The sequence below is a fragment of the Pleurodeles waltl genome, chromosome 5, assembly GCF_031143425.1.
Source record: "Pleurodeles waltl isolate 20211129_DDA chromosome 5, aPleWal1.hap1.20221129, whole genome shotgun sequence".
In the NCBI taxonomy this organism is placed as follows: Eukaryota; Metazoa; Chordata; class Amphibia; order Caudata; family Salamandridae; genus Pleurodeles; species Pleurodeles waltl.
In genome coordinates, this window is record NC_090444.1 from 1373398326 (window position 1) to 1373413696 (window position 15371).

General features: G+C 43.9%; 1 protein-coding gene across 1 annotated transcript in view; it reads left to right on the plus strand.

Annotated features, from left to right (window-relative positions):
• The window catches only part of HMGN3 (high mobility group nucleosomal binding domain 3), a 76564-nt gene that overhangs the window by 15322 nt on the left and 45871 nt on the right, over positions 1–15371 (plus strand). Inside the window, exons 2-3 of the mRNA XM_069235638.1 lie at positions 8563–8613; positions 9358–9387. Coding sequence (XP_069091739.1) covers positions 8563–8613; positions 9358–9387 — 81 coding nt within the window. The remainder of the gene's footprint in view (positions 1–8562; positions 8614–9357; positions 9388–15371) is intronic.

Here is a 15371-nt window from a genome sequence, read left to right on the forward strand (position 1 = left end):
AGAAACAGGGGGTGATGTTAAAAAGGTTCAGGAGGAAGTTGTAATAGCTAAAGCCGCAATTAACGAAACTATGACCCAAAGAATAGCAGAGAAATATCTAGCGCAGCGTTCATTAGGATACGAGTATGGAGAAAAATCTGGGCGTTTATTAGCAATACTGGCAAGCCAGAAAACAGCATCCGGGACTATTAGAGAGATTAAAGATTGGCAAGGACAAATGGTTGTAGAAGTGGATCAAATTAGGAGGGTTTTCCACAGATATTATACGGAATTGTATGATGACACATCTATATACTCAGAGGAAGAAATGTTGAGATTTTTAACCCCCATCAAAGTCAATAAATTATCGGAGAGTGATACTTTATATCTAGGGGAACAGATAGATATCTCGGAAATTGACAAAGCACTGGGGGATTTAGCCATGGGTAAAGCTACAGGCCCCGATTCAATTCCTTTAGAGTTTTATAAAACATTTAAAGCCATATTGCTTCCGGTAATGATAGAACTGTTTATTCAGGTACAGAATGGAGGGGCAATTCCGCCATCATGGGATATGGCTAATATAGTAATGTTTTTGAAGAAGGGGAAACTCTCATCAAACCCGGCGTCATACAGGCCAATTACACTAATCAATAGCGACACTAAAATATATTCAAAGATATTAGCCGCTCGACTATCTCGTGTGATCAGGAAGATAGTTTTTCCTAGTCAGCATGGGTTTGTGCCAGGAAGAGATACTACCGATCATATCCGAAAAGTTATTGCACTTTTGGACGCTACAGAAGTGGCCCAGGAGCCGATGGCAGTTGCATTATTAGATGCGGAAAAGGCGTTTGACCGGGTGAGCTGGAAGTATCTATGGCATGTAATGGAGTATTATGGGTTAGGGAAGAAATTTACTGCAGCAATAAGGGCTCTATATAGATCACCGGTAGTCAAAATACAACTAATGGGGGGGACAATCGGAGAGTGTCCAGGTTAAGAGGGGTACTAGACAGGGATGTCCATGTTCTCCGCTCCTGTTTGCTGTATATATAGATCCCTTGCTTAGACAGATTGAAGATAACAGCAAGATTCCACCAATTCATAGGCAGGGATGGGATATAAAAGTTCTAGCATATGCAGATGATATTGCTATACTAACTCCCACCCCTGATCCGGCATTGAGAGAGGTTGAAAAGGTGTCAATGAAGTTCGGAAGATTTTCTGGATATCTTCTAAACAGAGATAAAACACAGATATTGATTAATTAATACGCCAGCACTCAGGATACACGAAGGGTCGACCATGCAGTATATTTGGGCATAGATATTACGCCACAAGTAGGAGAAATTGTTAAGTTAAATCTGGATCCCATACTTGCTAAAGCAAGACAAGATATGTGTAGATGGAATAATTTACATTTAACCATCATGGGGAGGTGTAATATGGTAAAAATGATTTTCCTCTCTAAGCTGCTGTATTTGTTCCGGGCTGTACCATTGAGCTTTACTTATTTGAGATTTAAAGAGATAGATAGAGTGGTTATGAGATTCATCTGGGCATATGGTAAATGTAGAAGAGCAAGTAAATTCATGTCACTTTCCCGAGAAAGGGGGGGGTGGTCTCTGCCGAATATAAAATTATACCAAATGGCGGCAGCCTTTCAGTATATGCGCCCTTTATGGGGTTCTAAGAAAGGAGGGATTCCAGAAGAGGATTGTCCTAATATATACGAGCTGCAGATGGGTGCAACAGCTAATGGATGTCTGGTAACTTTTCATGAGCCCGGGTACTACAAGAAAACTCGATATAAGGTATTGGAGGCGGCCTATAAGTGCTGGCGGTCATGGTATAAAAAGAAAGGATTTGGCAGATATAATTGTTATACCTTGATCAAAAAGAATCCATTGCTCCCCGACATATTTAAGGATAAATGTATGGCAAGCTGGGTCTCTGCAGGTATAGAGGTTGGGGAATCTCTTTGATAACTCGGGGGTTAAGGCATTTGTTGATCTACAGAAGTGTTATGGTTTAGAGCGTAGGGATTTTTTTAAATACCTTCAGATACGAGATTTCCTTTTAAGGAAAACAGGAGGGGTGCAGGGATTTAGGAGCGTTCAATTGCTGGATGATATTGTGACTAATCCTAATATATCAATCAGGTCAATCTACCGATTATTAATGTTAGAACAGCCCGATGATTTAGAGAAGAATTGTGAAAAGTGGAGTAGGAAACTGGAAGACGGGAGTAAAATCTTTTTAAGGTCATTAGAATTGGGATACACTATTCTACTCTCTTCCTCCCTCCAAGCGCAACATTATAAAACTGTGTTTGATTTGTATCATACCCCAGCTCATCTTGTTAAATGGGGCAGTTTATTGGGAACAAGCTGTCCAAGATGTGGGATGTATGGAATAGATATTGTACACATGATGGCTACATGCGGGGAATTGAAGGATTTGAAGGAGGGCATTCAATCTGTATTGAAAGAAGTTTTGGGATTTGATCTAATCCTAACCCCCGAGGTAATGGTTTTAGGGGTTATGGGCGATACGGACAATCTTTATGAAGCATTTATATTTGTGGCTATGGCAGTATTTCGATTGTGTATAGCATCCGCCTGGCTCAATGTCCGACCCCCGACTTGGCAACAATGGTTGGCCAGATTATTGTCTGTGTATTATTTGGAAATAGCATTGTATGAACGGAAAGGGAAATATGCGAGGAGGAAAGGGAAGGTAATAAGGGGGGCATTTCAGGATTGGATTTTTGCTCATAATGATTAAATGTTTAAACCAAAATGGTATGTCACCATTTAAGAGATGGACATTTGTCTCCCAAAGGTTTATCCCCTGCTGGGTTTTATCTGCTTTATTTTCTTATTTGTATTTGTTGTATGATACCTTTCCAGAATAAAAAAAAAAAAGATATTGGTTTGCAGAGGCAAAAGTTAAAACAAAAAAAAAAAAGTGATTTTTGTGGTTTGATGTAATTCCATTCCTTGGTTGTTGAGAAATTAAGGTTCAAAATATTTGTAATGAATCCAGACACGTGTCCAGAGTGTAGGAGGCTGGCCTGGTTTGTAGTGGGTACCTAAGGTACTTGCACCTTATACCAGGTCCAGTTATCCCTTACTAGTGAAATGTAGGCAGTGTCTAGAAGCCAGGCTGTCTAGAGGTAGTTGTAGGCAGAGCAGCCAAGGCTGAACTAAGTGCAAAGCTCTTGCAATACCACTTTAGTCACACAGTACTCGCACACAAGAAAGACAATACTCCTTGTTACCAAAAATAAAGGTACTTTATTTTAGTGACACAAGGCCAAAAAATGTCTTAGAGGCTATACTCCCTTAGGAGGTAAGCAATATACACTAGTAACCAAAATCAGGTAAGTAAACAGTCATAAAATAGTGAAAATCACCATAGGCTAGAATGGGCCTAGGGGGCAACACAAACCATATACTAAAATAGTGGAATGCGGAAGTCCCTCCCCAGAGCCCAGGACAACAGGAGTAAAGTACAGCAAGTTTCCTCAGAACACACTAGGAGTTGTGGTAAAGGATTATGCAAAAACTAAGCAAGGCACCAACAATAGATTCCATGACCTGAAGGCCTGTGGAGAGAGAGAAGACCAAATCCAAGAACAGATGAAGACACTGGGAAGAACAGGAGCCCCTGCTAACCTGGATGAAGGTGCAAAAGTGGATTCTCCGGTTAGAAGAAAGTCAGAAATGCACCAAAGACAGCTGTGGGTTCCTGCTTGGTACAAGAGATGTCCCACATTGAGTAGAAGATTGCAGGCTGGTTTTCGACGTTGGATTCCACTAAACAAGACTTGGCTCACGCAAAAGACTTGTTTGGCGGGAAAAGGCACTACCTGTCCCAGGAGGGACCTGGGGGTCTCAACTTGGACTGAGGAGACAGAGGAGTTCTCAGCACTTCATAGAGCCCTCCGAAGACCAAGCAGCACCCACAGGAGTCCCAGGATATGGGGACAAAGGAGTTGCAAATTGCGGTTGTTGCAGCACTATCCAAAGAGATCCCATGCTGCTGGAGAACATCTCATCGTCGCAGGTTAGAGTGTGGAGGACCTGGGCTATGCTATGCACAGAGAATTCCTTGGAGAAGCGCACAGTAGCCCTAGGAGCTGCAAAACACCCGGTGCACAGGGGTACTGTCTGGCTCGGAGGCAAGCTTTTACCTCCTCCAAATTTGCACAGTTGGACCTTTTAGACAGTCTGGGTCACTTCGGTCCACCAACTGTGTTCCAGGATCCAGGCTCGTTGTCAGGAGAGGGGACCCAGAGTACCAGTTGTCACTGCGGAGAGGTGCTTGCTGAAGCAGGGAAGTGGCTCCGTCACTCCACAGGAGATTCCTTCGGTTCTTCCGGTGCAGGGTGAAGACAGGCAGTCCACAGAGCGTGCACAACCTGGAAACTGTTGCAGTTACTGGCAGGAGCTGAAGTTAGAGTTGCAGTAGCCTTCTTGGATACTTTGTTGCAGTTGTAGAGTTCCTGGAGCAGTTCTGCGGTTGATCCGACAGTAGAAGGTGAAGCAGAGGAGTCCTGCTGGAATCTTGCAAAACCAAATCTGAGGAAACACCCAGAGGAGAGACTATAAATAGCCCTGAGAGGGGGATTGCCTACCTACCCAGGTATGCATCTATCAGGAGGGGTTTCTGATGTCACCTGCTGGCACTGGCACTCAGGTCTCCTGAGGGTCCCCACACCTTGGAATCCAAGATGGCTAATGCCAGGGACACTCTGGAGGATCTCTGGGCACCAGCCCTGGGGTGGTGATGGACAGTGGAGTGGTCACTCCCCTTTCCTTTGTTCAGTTTTGAACGAGAGCAGGGACTGGGGGTCCCTGAACCGGTGTAGACTGGATTATGCAAGGAGGGCACCATTTGTGCCCTTCAAAGCATTTCCAGAGGCTCTGGGAGGATACTCCTCGCATACCCGTAACAACTATTTCCAATGGGAGAGGGTGTAACACCCCTCTCCTAAAGGAAATGCATTGTTCTGCCTTCCTGGGATTGAGCTGCTCAAGCCCCAGGAGGGCAGAAGCCTGTCTGTTAGGTGGCAGCAGCTAGGGCTGCAGTGGAAACCTCATGGCTGGTTTGGCAGTACTGGAGGTCCACGTTGGAGCCCCCAGAGAGCATGGAATTGGCCCCCCAATACCAGATTCAGATTGGGGGTACAGTTTCTCAATCTTAGACACCTCATATGGCCATATTCGGGGTTACCATTGTGAAGCTATATATATGTATTGACCTATGTCATGCACACTTATAATGGCGTCCCCCGCACTCACAAAGTCCCAAAAATTGGTCCTGGACAACCTGGGGGCACCTCTGCTAGTGCAGGAGTGCCCTCACACACAGTAACTTTGCACCTAGCCTTCAGGAACTGAAGGTTAGACATATAGATGACTTATAAGTTACCTGGTGCATTGAACATGGCTGTGAAATATTGCTTGCACTCAGGCTGCAGTGTCATTCCTGATGAAGTGTTTGTATGAGCTCTTTATGGGTGGCCAAAGAAATGCTGCAGCCCATAAGGATCTCTTGGAGCCCCAGTGTTGTGGGTACCTAGGTACCGTATGCTAGGGACTTAAAAGGAGAGTCCAGTATGCCAATCTGGAGTGACATAAGTGGTCCCTAGACTATAGTGACAAATTTGGAAACCGAGAGCACATAAGCACTGACAAACAGGCCACAAATTGGGGTAACCATGCTAGAAAGAGGCTACTTTCTCAGTTACACAGGACAGGCTCACCAATAACCGTGGAAAAAGACTACTACTGAAGGAAGTATTATCATGCACTGCATTTACCATGATGCATTGGATGAAATCAAGTGCTGGGATGTGAGGCTGCATACTCCCACCCCCTTCTGTTTGAAAAGGCTCCCTTGAGCTACTGAGTTGATGAGCTTGTGTTGATGCACCTGCACCCAGTGAGTGGTGCTGAGACCTAGGTAGACTTTGGGCAGCATTTCTAGCACCCCCCAAAACAACTTGTTTCTCTCTACTGATGAAGAAATAAACCCAGTAACGCATGTCTAGAATTGCACAGCACAGTTGCGCCAACACGGGTGAAAGATTAAAGACTACTAATAAAGTAAGTGTTATCACGCACTGCATTTACCATGATGCAGTGTGGCAAATCGAGTGGTGGGATGTGAGGCAGAGTGCCCAAACACCCTTCTGTTTCAAAATATGTATATATCTGGAGGGCTGCGTGTGCAGGAATCTCACGAGTCCCACAATCACACAACTTCAAATATTCGCGCAGTGTGATTGGCATATATATATATTTTTTTTCTTCTTTTCTCTTTCTCTTATTTAGTTCCTAGGGAGCGAGGGGCTCCCATGTGAGCTTGTGCTGTGATTATCTGGTCACAACATGAGGCGAAATTGTACAGCTGCCATTGTAGGACACAGGAACTCCATCCCTGTGTCCTGAAAATGGGATCAAAATGGTCTAAGGGGGACAAGTAGGGAGTACCCTGACCTGCTGGACTTTGGGGTCAACATTAAAGAATAAAACATGGTCTTTCTACGAAACCCGTGGGAGCCAGGAGAGCTCCCGTGGACTCTTGCAGGAGTCCCGAGAGCACAGGGTCTGTGCTGACTCCCAAGAGTTAGCCAGGATCAGGTTTAATTTTTTTTTTTTATTATTATTATTTTTTTTATAAACAAAACAGGTGTCATAGCCTGAATGTCAGCGTTGAGTTGCTGAGTACAGGCAGTTGGACATGTGGCTAACCCACGTTGCGCACAGCCAAAGGCGTGCACATCATTTGGGGTGGGTGGGGGAGAGAGGGTTGGACACTGCAGCTAGGCCCTGACACCAACCCCACACCGCAGCCAGCCAAACATCATGTATGGCAGGGGTTGGCATATTTACATATAGTAATAAAATATTACTTCTATAACTGACTTTAACTGGTGAATTTCAGTTTTTTTTTTTTTAAAGTTTAAAATGTAATGGTTAAACTAAACTTTTCACCTAACTGTAACATCACTATAACTTTCGGTTCTTTCTAGTGATAGGTATTTCACATTGCTTTTAGTTGCAGCTTGAAGGAGGAGTTGTGGGAACAAAGGACAGAAGTCAGAAGCCTAGTATATTGCCTGGGAAGTGTCTAGAAACGACAACCCAAATCCAAGTTGCAGTGTCAAATTCCCACTGCTCACTCCTTTGTTTAGAGAAGAACCATTACGCTCAGAACCTAGATGACCGGATAGGTGTATTGGAGTCTGTTGCCAATGTGGACATCAATCTGGCTTGTGCAAACCAAAAAATTGTTGACCTCTCCACGCTAATGTGCTGGAGGTGGGAGCTCCCGGTCTTCATGAACCCAGAACAGTGAAAATGAGGGTTGGAATGGAAATGTCGGTCTGGCTTTTTTCCAATTGACTACAAGTTAGGGGTTGCTTTCAGGCCACAGTATGCTGCCATAACACAACCACAGTCTCATTCTAGTTGCAGCCTCCTGCAGTGTGGGGCTAGTTTGAACACTTGTCAGATGTTTTTGGTTTCCAGTCTGGCCCTGTTGATAACTCCCTGCTGTGTCTTTGGGAACTGGATGCCTCAACCACCTGAGCCAAGAGATCCTCATTGTACATGGGTAACACCGCCAAGCTGGTCTGCATGGTTTGTAGCACCATTTCTGAAAAAGCCAAGTTTGCTTTCTCCATTATAAAAACCTTGATATTGCAGAATCAAAGTCCTGAGGTCCGCTTTATGCGCATGGGCCCACACACCAATGAAACTACACAACTTGCAAAGGAAGAAGACAGCTACAAATCAATGAGTGTGGCCTAATGCCTAGCCCTTATAATTTCATTCAGCCTTTTATAGCCAACCACTAAACATGGCAGATAGATTTCAGTATTTGCTTGATAGAGTAAAAGCTCTTTAGAGTTCACACAGGCGCAATGTAGTCAAATCAAACTATCAAGTATTTTGCACACCTGAAAAGTGTAGGTAATACAGCAGAAATAATTTCATTGTCAGGTTAGGTGAAGAAATGGGACTTGAGGAAGGACTGATTAGCTGAACCTAAAAAGTCTTCTCAGTCCTTCACTTTGACACCCTAGAAGATGATGTAAGAGGATTCCAAGGCTGGTATTTCCTGCCAAGAGTCCAAGATCGAGGTACAGACCAGGGGACTATGCCTTGAGCATGTGTTAGAGGGTGAAACAGCTGGAAAACTCAGCAAGAAAACTCACAAAAGCGTACTAAAGAAAAGGAGTTCCAGATGGCACATTTTCCAGGAATTACCTTTTCTGCCCCAAAGCGTTAAAAAAAACTTGTCTGTGCATGACCACTTTAGGCAGGTGCAGACCATGGCTCTTTGGCAGTAATGGCAGGCTAGAACTTCCCATTAGTGTCTCGACCAACCCAAGACTATCAACAGAACCCCGGATGTTACTATAGGTTGTGGCAAACTGTATAAAGTTACATACTTGTACTATGTATTTATGGGGAAAATGCTTGACTTGTTTGTTTGACATGTGGGAGATGTTGTCTTTGACACTGCAGTTGGGATGATAGCTCAAATAATTTTTCTTACCAGACTCCAGAGGGTGCTGAAGGAAAAGATGCATCAAAAGCCAGTAAACAAGAGGCAAGTATTATGAGAAATCCAGACTCTGTGCGTAAGTATATGAAATTGAACTTTTAGTTGGAGACATACTATATATGGATTCTTACATGCTTAGGATTCATATTTTTGGTCCCTATTAAGTTCTTCCTATCATGTTAGCCTAAGTTTGTGTGTAACATGCTTGTCTTATCCCGCTAGGGAATTGATAACTTCAGAATTTACAGTGGCTGTTCACAAAATACATCAGGATTTTTTGGCCTTGGTCAAGTTTTCCTCTGAAACTATATATATATTTTTTTAATTTCATGATTTTGCATAATTCCTCTGGGACACTGGCTTAGTGAGGAAAGAAATTAACATAAAGTGATCATCTTTTCATGATTGTACTTGATCATAATAATTGTTCAAGTTGAGTTTATGTACTTGAGGTCCTAATCTTTTTGGTGGGCTAATCTGTCGAAAGATTTTTCTTTTTTCTTTTTCCACAAAGTTTTTTTTAATTGGGTGTGAACTGTAATATCTCAGTTGCTTTTCTAGGCGAGAGCAACACATCCTAGATGCTTCGGAATGCCCCATCATTCTAGTTGACAGCAGTAGTGCCTACCTGTGCGGAAGTACATATCTTAGATGTAACAGTGAACATGATTAAATGTGGTGTTTTATTTGTCCCTAAATAGGTCTTTACAGGAGGATTACCCTTGATTGTGCTGATCATGACCTTAATTTAAACAGTTTAAACATTCTTTTATTTCTTCTATCTTTTAGCCTATGAGGAGGTCTGAAAGATTGTCTGCGGTAAGTAGTGTCATTGTCATGTTACTGTGTTGGTGCTGCAGTAAACGTAATAGGGTTGGTAAGATCTAGTGGGGCTTAAGATTCACTTCAAAGAAAACGTTGTGTTCGGATAACCTAATTTTAATCTAAAAGGAGACTTGAGTTGATGGTGTGGTTTATTTGAAATATCAAATGCTACTTGGGTGATTTTTAACTTTTCATTTACCCAAAGCCTTTGACTTCCCCCCCCCCCCCCCCCCCCCCCCCCCCCATAATCTAGAAATAAGATTAATTTACTAACTCCAACCTTGCTGCCAAATCCTCCACACTTGTATGGGGCTTTTCTATGCAGGCATCCCCTTTGTTATTGTGAATCACCAATGAGGTATAGTGTTTTGTTAGTCTGGAAAATGGGGTCTAGTGGGGTGTGGAATTTAATAAAATATCTACTTGTCCATGGGACAGGTTACTTTATAAATCTAGTTTTCCTGTAAAAAGAAAATAAAACAAAATAAAGTTCTTGTCCGTTTGTTGGCATTTAGAGAGGCAACAAGTTATGGGAGCAATCTTATTACATAAGGCCTCTAATAATAGCTTTTCTGATTGTGCCAGGGCTAATACTATAGTAGCGCTAGAATACTAACAACTTCCTTATATTGCCACCTTTTAGCAGATCTACATACTGGGGCTTGAGGAAGAAGCAGTAAGCAATAGATGCAGGGTTGGAGTGTTTTAGAAATGGGATCTCTAGTTGGCAGTGGTTTGCACCCTGTCCACGTAGGGACCCTCACTCTAGTCAGGGTAAGGGAGTCACACAGCTGAGAACCCCTGCTTACCCCCTTGGTAGCAGGGCTCAAGCAGTCAGGCATATCTCATGGGCAATGTGTAAAGCATGTGTGTGTACACACACACTCTGAAAGCACCACAAAAGTACTCCACACCAGTTTAGAAAAATAGCCAATATTTATCTGAGTAAAAACAAGATAAAAACGCCAAAAATCCAACATACACTAGTAAAGATAGAAATGTAGTATAGCGCTTAAACACAATAGCTCAAACAGGGCTATCACAATTTCTTGATGGAGTCATTTCAAACAGTCAAGTCACTCATGAGGGAGTGCAGTCTGGTCTCGGAGTCGCACGGACCCGGGTATAGTACCTTGGAGGACTATGAGAAGGCAAAGATGTTGCGCGGAGTCGCGGAGGTGAAGCGTTGCTGGAGCCAGGGCGGTATCGTTGTTTTACTGCCACCTTGGAGGTGAGACAGCTGTTCCTTCCTGCTAGGCAGAAGAGGTGCGGTGTCTGTTTCTTACGGTTGCAGGGGAGGTGATGCAGCGTTTCCTTACAACAAGGTGGGTTCCATGAATCCAGCTGGTCAAGACGTGAGGCATCGACTGTGGTGTCGCAATCACACCATGGGGCCACAGATGCTGCACCGTGTCAGAGCCAGGTGCCACAGACTTCGGTGACGCAGATCTCTGGACTCCGTGTCGGGCCTGTGGCTTTGGTTGCCACACTCCACGGGGACCACGGCTCCGGTGCAGGCAGCGGCGCGGAGTCTAACAGCGGTGCCGGTTCTGAACTCGCTCTAGAGTCAGTGTGCTTGGTTTCTTCTTGGTTGCTTCCATAACTCACTGCCAAGGGACCAAGAACTGGATTTGGCACCACTTGGCAAGTCAGGACTCTCAGCAAGAGAGCCCAGGTACTGGCAGATGAAATCTTTTATGTCCCTGAGACTTCTTCACAGCACGTAAGCTCAGTCTAAGCCCAGGATGTAGAAAGTAAAGTCCAGTCCTTTGACTCCCAGCAGGCAGAGTAGCAGTCCCTCCTACAGCATCCAGCTCTTCGTCCTGGCAGAATTTCCATAGTAGGATTCTAATTATGTGGTGTCCGAGGTGCATTATTTTGACCCATTTCTGTCTTTGAAGTACTCAGACTTCAAATAGAAATCTTTGGAGTTCAGAAGACCCTGCCCTTTCCCCAGACACTCCCAGGGGATTGGGGACTGCTTTGTGGGGAGGACAGGCACAGCTCTATTCAGGGTGTAAGTATCAGCTCCTCCCCTCACCCCAGCTCAGGAAGACCCATCAGGATATGCAGGGCACACCTTCTCCCTTTGTATGACTGTCTAGAGTGAATACACATATTCACAACTGTCATCCTGACCCAGACGTGTATTCAGCAGACAGGCAGAGGCACAAACTGGTGAAGCAAGCATTTTCAAACTCCGTTCTAAAACCAACTTCACCAAAAGATGTCATTTTAAATTGTGAGTTCAGAGATCCCAAACACCATATCTCTGTCTGCACCCAATGGGAACTTACACTTAAAATATATTTTAAGCCAATCCCGATGTAACCTTGTGGGAGAGATATGCCTTGCAATAGTGAAAAATGAATTTAACAGTATTTCACTGTCAGGACATATAGAAGACTCCAGTACATGTCCTACCTTTTAAATACACTGCATCTTGCCCATGGGACTGCCTTGGGCCTACTTTAGGGGGTAACTTACAGGTAATGAAAGGGAATGTTTGGGCCTGGCAAGTGGGTGCCCTTGCCAGGTTGACATGACAGTTTAAAACTACACACAGGCACTACAATGGCAGGCCTGAGACATTTTTACAGGGCTACTCATGTGGGTGGCACAATCCGTGCTGCAGGCCCATTAGTACACCAGGGCCTGGGCACATCTGGTGCACTATACTAGGGACTTACTAGTAAACCAGATATGCCAGTCATGGATAAACCAATCACTTATACATTTTAGACAGACAGCATATACACTTTAGCACTGGTGGGAAGTGGTAGAGTGCCCAGAGTCCTAAAACCAACAAAAAATAGAGGCAGTACCTATTTTTGTCTTATTTGAACTTCAATTCAAAGAAGCTTTATTGCGGCTACAAGAGCCAAAAAAGCGCGAGCAGTAATAAATACAAATAAATGCACATGATAAAATAAAATTGCAGGTAAATATGGTGATAAAAGGGAATGAAATATAAATAAAAATTAAAATGGAATAAAAATGAGATAGAATAAAATGGAATGAAATTAGAAAAAATGAAATGAAGTGAAATGCACTCTGCAGGATGTTGGGACAGTCTTATTTGGAGTCTTTGTCCAGGAGAGTTTTCCCTCTAATAAGCCAACTAGCTCCGAGGAATTTGGCGATGGCGATCACTAGCGTTGGCCTGGTGTCTGATCTAAGGATTCGCAGAGCTAGCGCAGAGCAGCGTGCTCCCAGTAGTCTGCATGCCGGGGCCAGCCATTTCCTACGGGGGGCAGTATACGCGGGGCATGCAAAAAGGAGGTGAGGGAGATTCTCCACGGGGGCTTTGCAAGCAGGGCATGCGGTGGATTCGTTGTGTGACCAGCTGCTGGTGAAAAGTCTTAATGGGAGTGTTCCAATGCGGAGCTGGAAGTACAGTTTCCTTTCCCTTGGGGCCGTGATTAGGTCCCAAAAAGTTTCGTACTTGCATGACTCTTTTAGGTTGGCAAAGTCACAAGATAATGTAGTGTGGAGTGCAGCCCGAGTGTCTTCGTTGTTGGCCCTTTGCCAGTAAAGTTTCTTTAGTTCGCTTTTCGAGGGAAAGACTGACGTGGCTGGTGAGTTCCAGAGATCATCGAGCCCGATAGAGTGGAGTAAATCCTTGATGGATCGTAGCCAGGGGATTCTGTGCAGGTGGTCGGCTTTTAGGATGACCTGTAGAGCTTCGGTGAAGATGACAAGTTCCGGAGTGGTCCAGAGACGCCGCCAGTACAGCAGAGGTCGCAGGCGGGCTTTGTGACCAATGCGTTTGATGCCGAGGTCCTTGAAAAGAGGGAACAGTGGGGTGCTTAGCGGAAGGGACACAAGGTTTCTTAAGAAGTTGTTTTCAGCGGTGGTTAGGTCTTGGGTTTTGGTATAACCCCAAAGTTCAGCCCCGTAGAGCGCTGAGGAAACTGCCTGGGCTTCGTATAATTGTAATGCTGGGCGAATTGGTTTTGTGTGTGAGAGGTGGAAGTTTTTTAGTAGAGCCCCAGTTGTTTGTCTTAATTTAAGGGCTTGTTTTCCTATGTGTGGCTTCCAGGACATGTTGTCAGTGAGTGTTATGCCCAGGTAGCTGAAAATGCCCACCTTCTCGAGTGAGGAGCCCTCTAGAGTAAATTTCCCTTTGAAAGATCTGTGGGGATTAAGGGTCATTAGTTTGGTTTTCGTTGCGTTGATTTCGAGTCCCTGGGATGAACAGAAATGCTCGAAGCACGCAAGGAGTTTCCTTAGACCACTAGGGGTCTTAGATATCAAGAGAGTGTCATCGGCAAAGAGTAAGACTGGGATTTTTATTTGAACTTAGTTAATCATGGAACCATTAGTGTCAAAATTGTTCTTTGACTTCAAGTACAGAAATAGATTCAGAGGGATGAATTTACTTAATGCTACCAAATTGCAAAACTGTCAATTGTGATAGATTTTTTAAATGAGCTACATAGAACAATGCCTGCAGAAATTGTTGCTCCGATCTTATGTCAACTTTATGTATACGAAGAAGTGTAAAGTATCTTATTCTAATGCTACAACAATGCAGCACAGATGGGATAAATTGGAAACAGATAACAAATTTATAGCAGGAAAAATATAAAACTATATATATTGATGCAAGAAGTTGTGCAACAACTCTTTAAAACAAAAAAAAATATTTGTGGCTTCTGGCAGCCTTGAGAACTGCTGTTATACTCTGTTCCAACAGTTAGGACCTTGTTGCATTCAGAACAGAAAGTAGCAATTTTAAAGAGTTTAGGAGCTCTTGCTGGTATCATATCTGGAGCAGTAGGTTGTAGCAAATATCTGTGCGCTGCACGTGATATAGAGGACTGCTGCAAATCTTCGTCCCTCTGAGCCCTTGCCACGTGACGCAGATGTATGATTTTTACATGCTTTAGAATTAAGCTTGTACGATGGTAGTACTTTTCTGAAGTGCCCCTGGGCTAAATGCTGTCAGACAGACTGCACCCGTTTGGCAATAACCTTCTTTTCCCCTGACAGGATGGTTAAAAAAAACTCCCATACTATGGATGTCTTTTTTGGGTAGGATGCTTCTCCTCAGATGAACTCCCATCTGCTGCTGTTCTGGCTCCTGGGTATTGGAACATGCCATATTTGAACTTTGAATCGAACACCTTTTACACTAAGATTGATAGCTGTTTTTTCTGAGACACACCCAAAGGAGTCGAAAGCTACAAGTAAAAAGCATATTACTGCCACCCAAGAGTCTCTGGACATATCACCGATTTTAGAGGTGATTGATGCTAAACAGCGGAAATTACACATTCAAAAAGACACAGGAAGAATAACTGCTTCTCCTCCAATGTCCTTTAAGAGGAAATAACCTTAAAGGATGCACCTCCACCAAAAAGTCTTCAAAGATAGAGCAGGAAGAGGCTACAAGACAAAAACAGCCTTCATCTCTACATACTCCTGTTCTTCCTTCTACACCACCACCGTCACCCACATGAAACAGGTGTCACCACACACATCCTTTCTATCACCACGCAGGGATGATTTTAGTGATGACCAGCAGGATATAGATCCAAGGGATATATATGATCCTGATCCCATTCTTCCAAATGATCCAGACTTGTATCGTGCTAGACCTTCCCCACCAAAAGACACTACTGCATATGACCAAGTTATAGCCAGAGCTGCTGCCTATCATAACGTGCAGATGCATAGAGATCACATAGAGCACGATTTCCTCTTTGACACATTAGCATCTGCACACAAACAATATCAATGTCTCCCAATGCTTCCAGGAATGCTGACATGCTTCTGATATTTACAAAGAACCAGTCAAAGCCAGAATTTCCACTCCAAGAGTGGATAAAAAACATAAACACCCTCAGACCCAGTGTTTATTAAAACTCAGTCACCACCTCACTCAATTTTGGTTAGCGCAGCAAGGAAAAGAACCAATCAGTCCACAGGAGACATTCCTCCTCCAGATAGAGAGCAAGAAAATAGACGCAGCA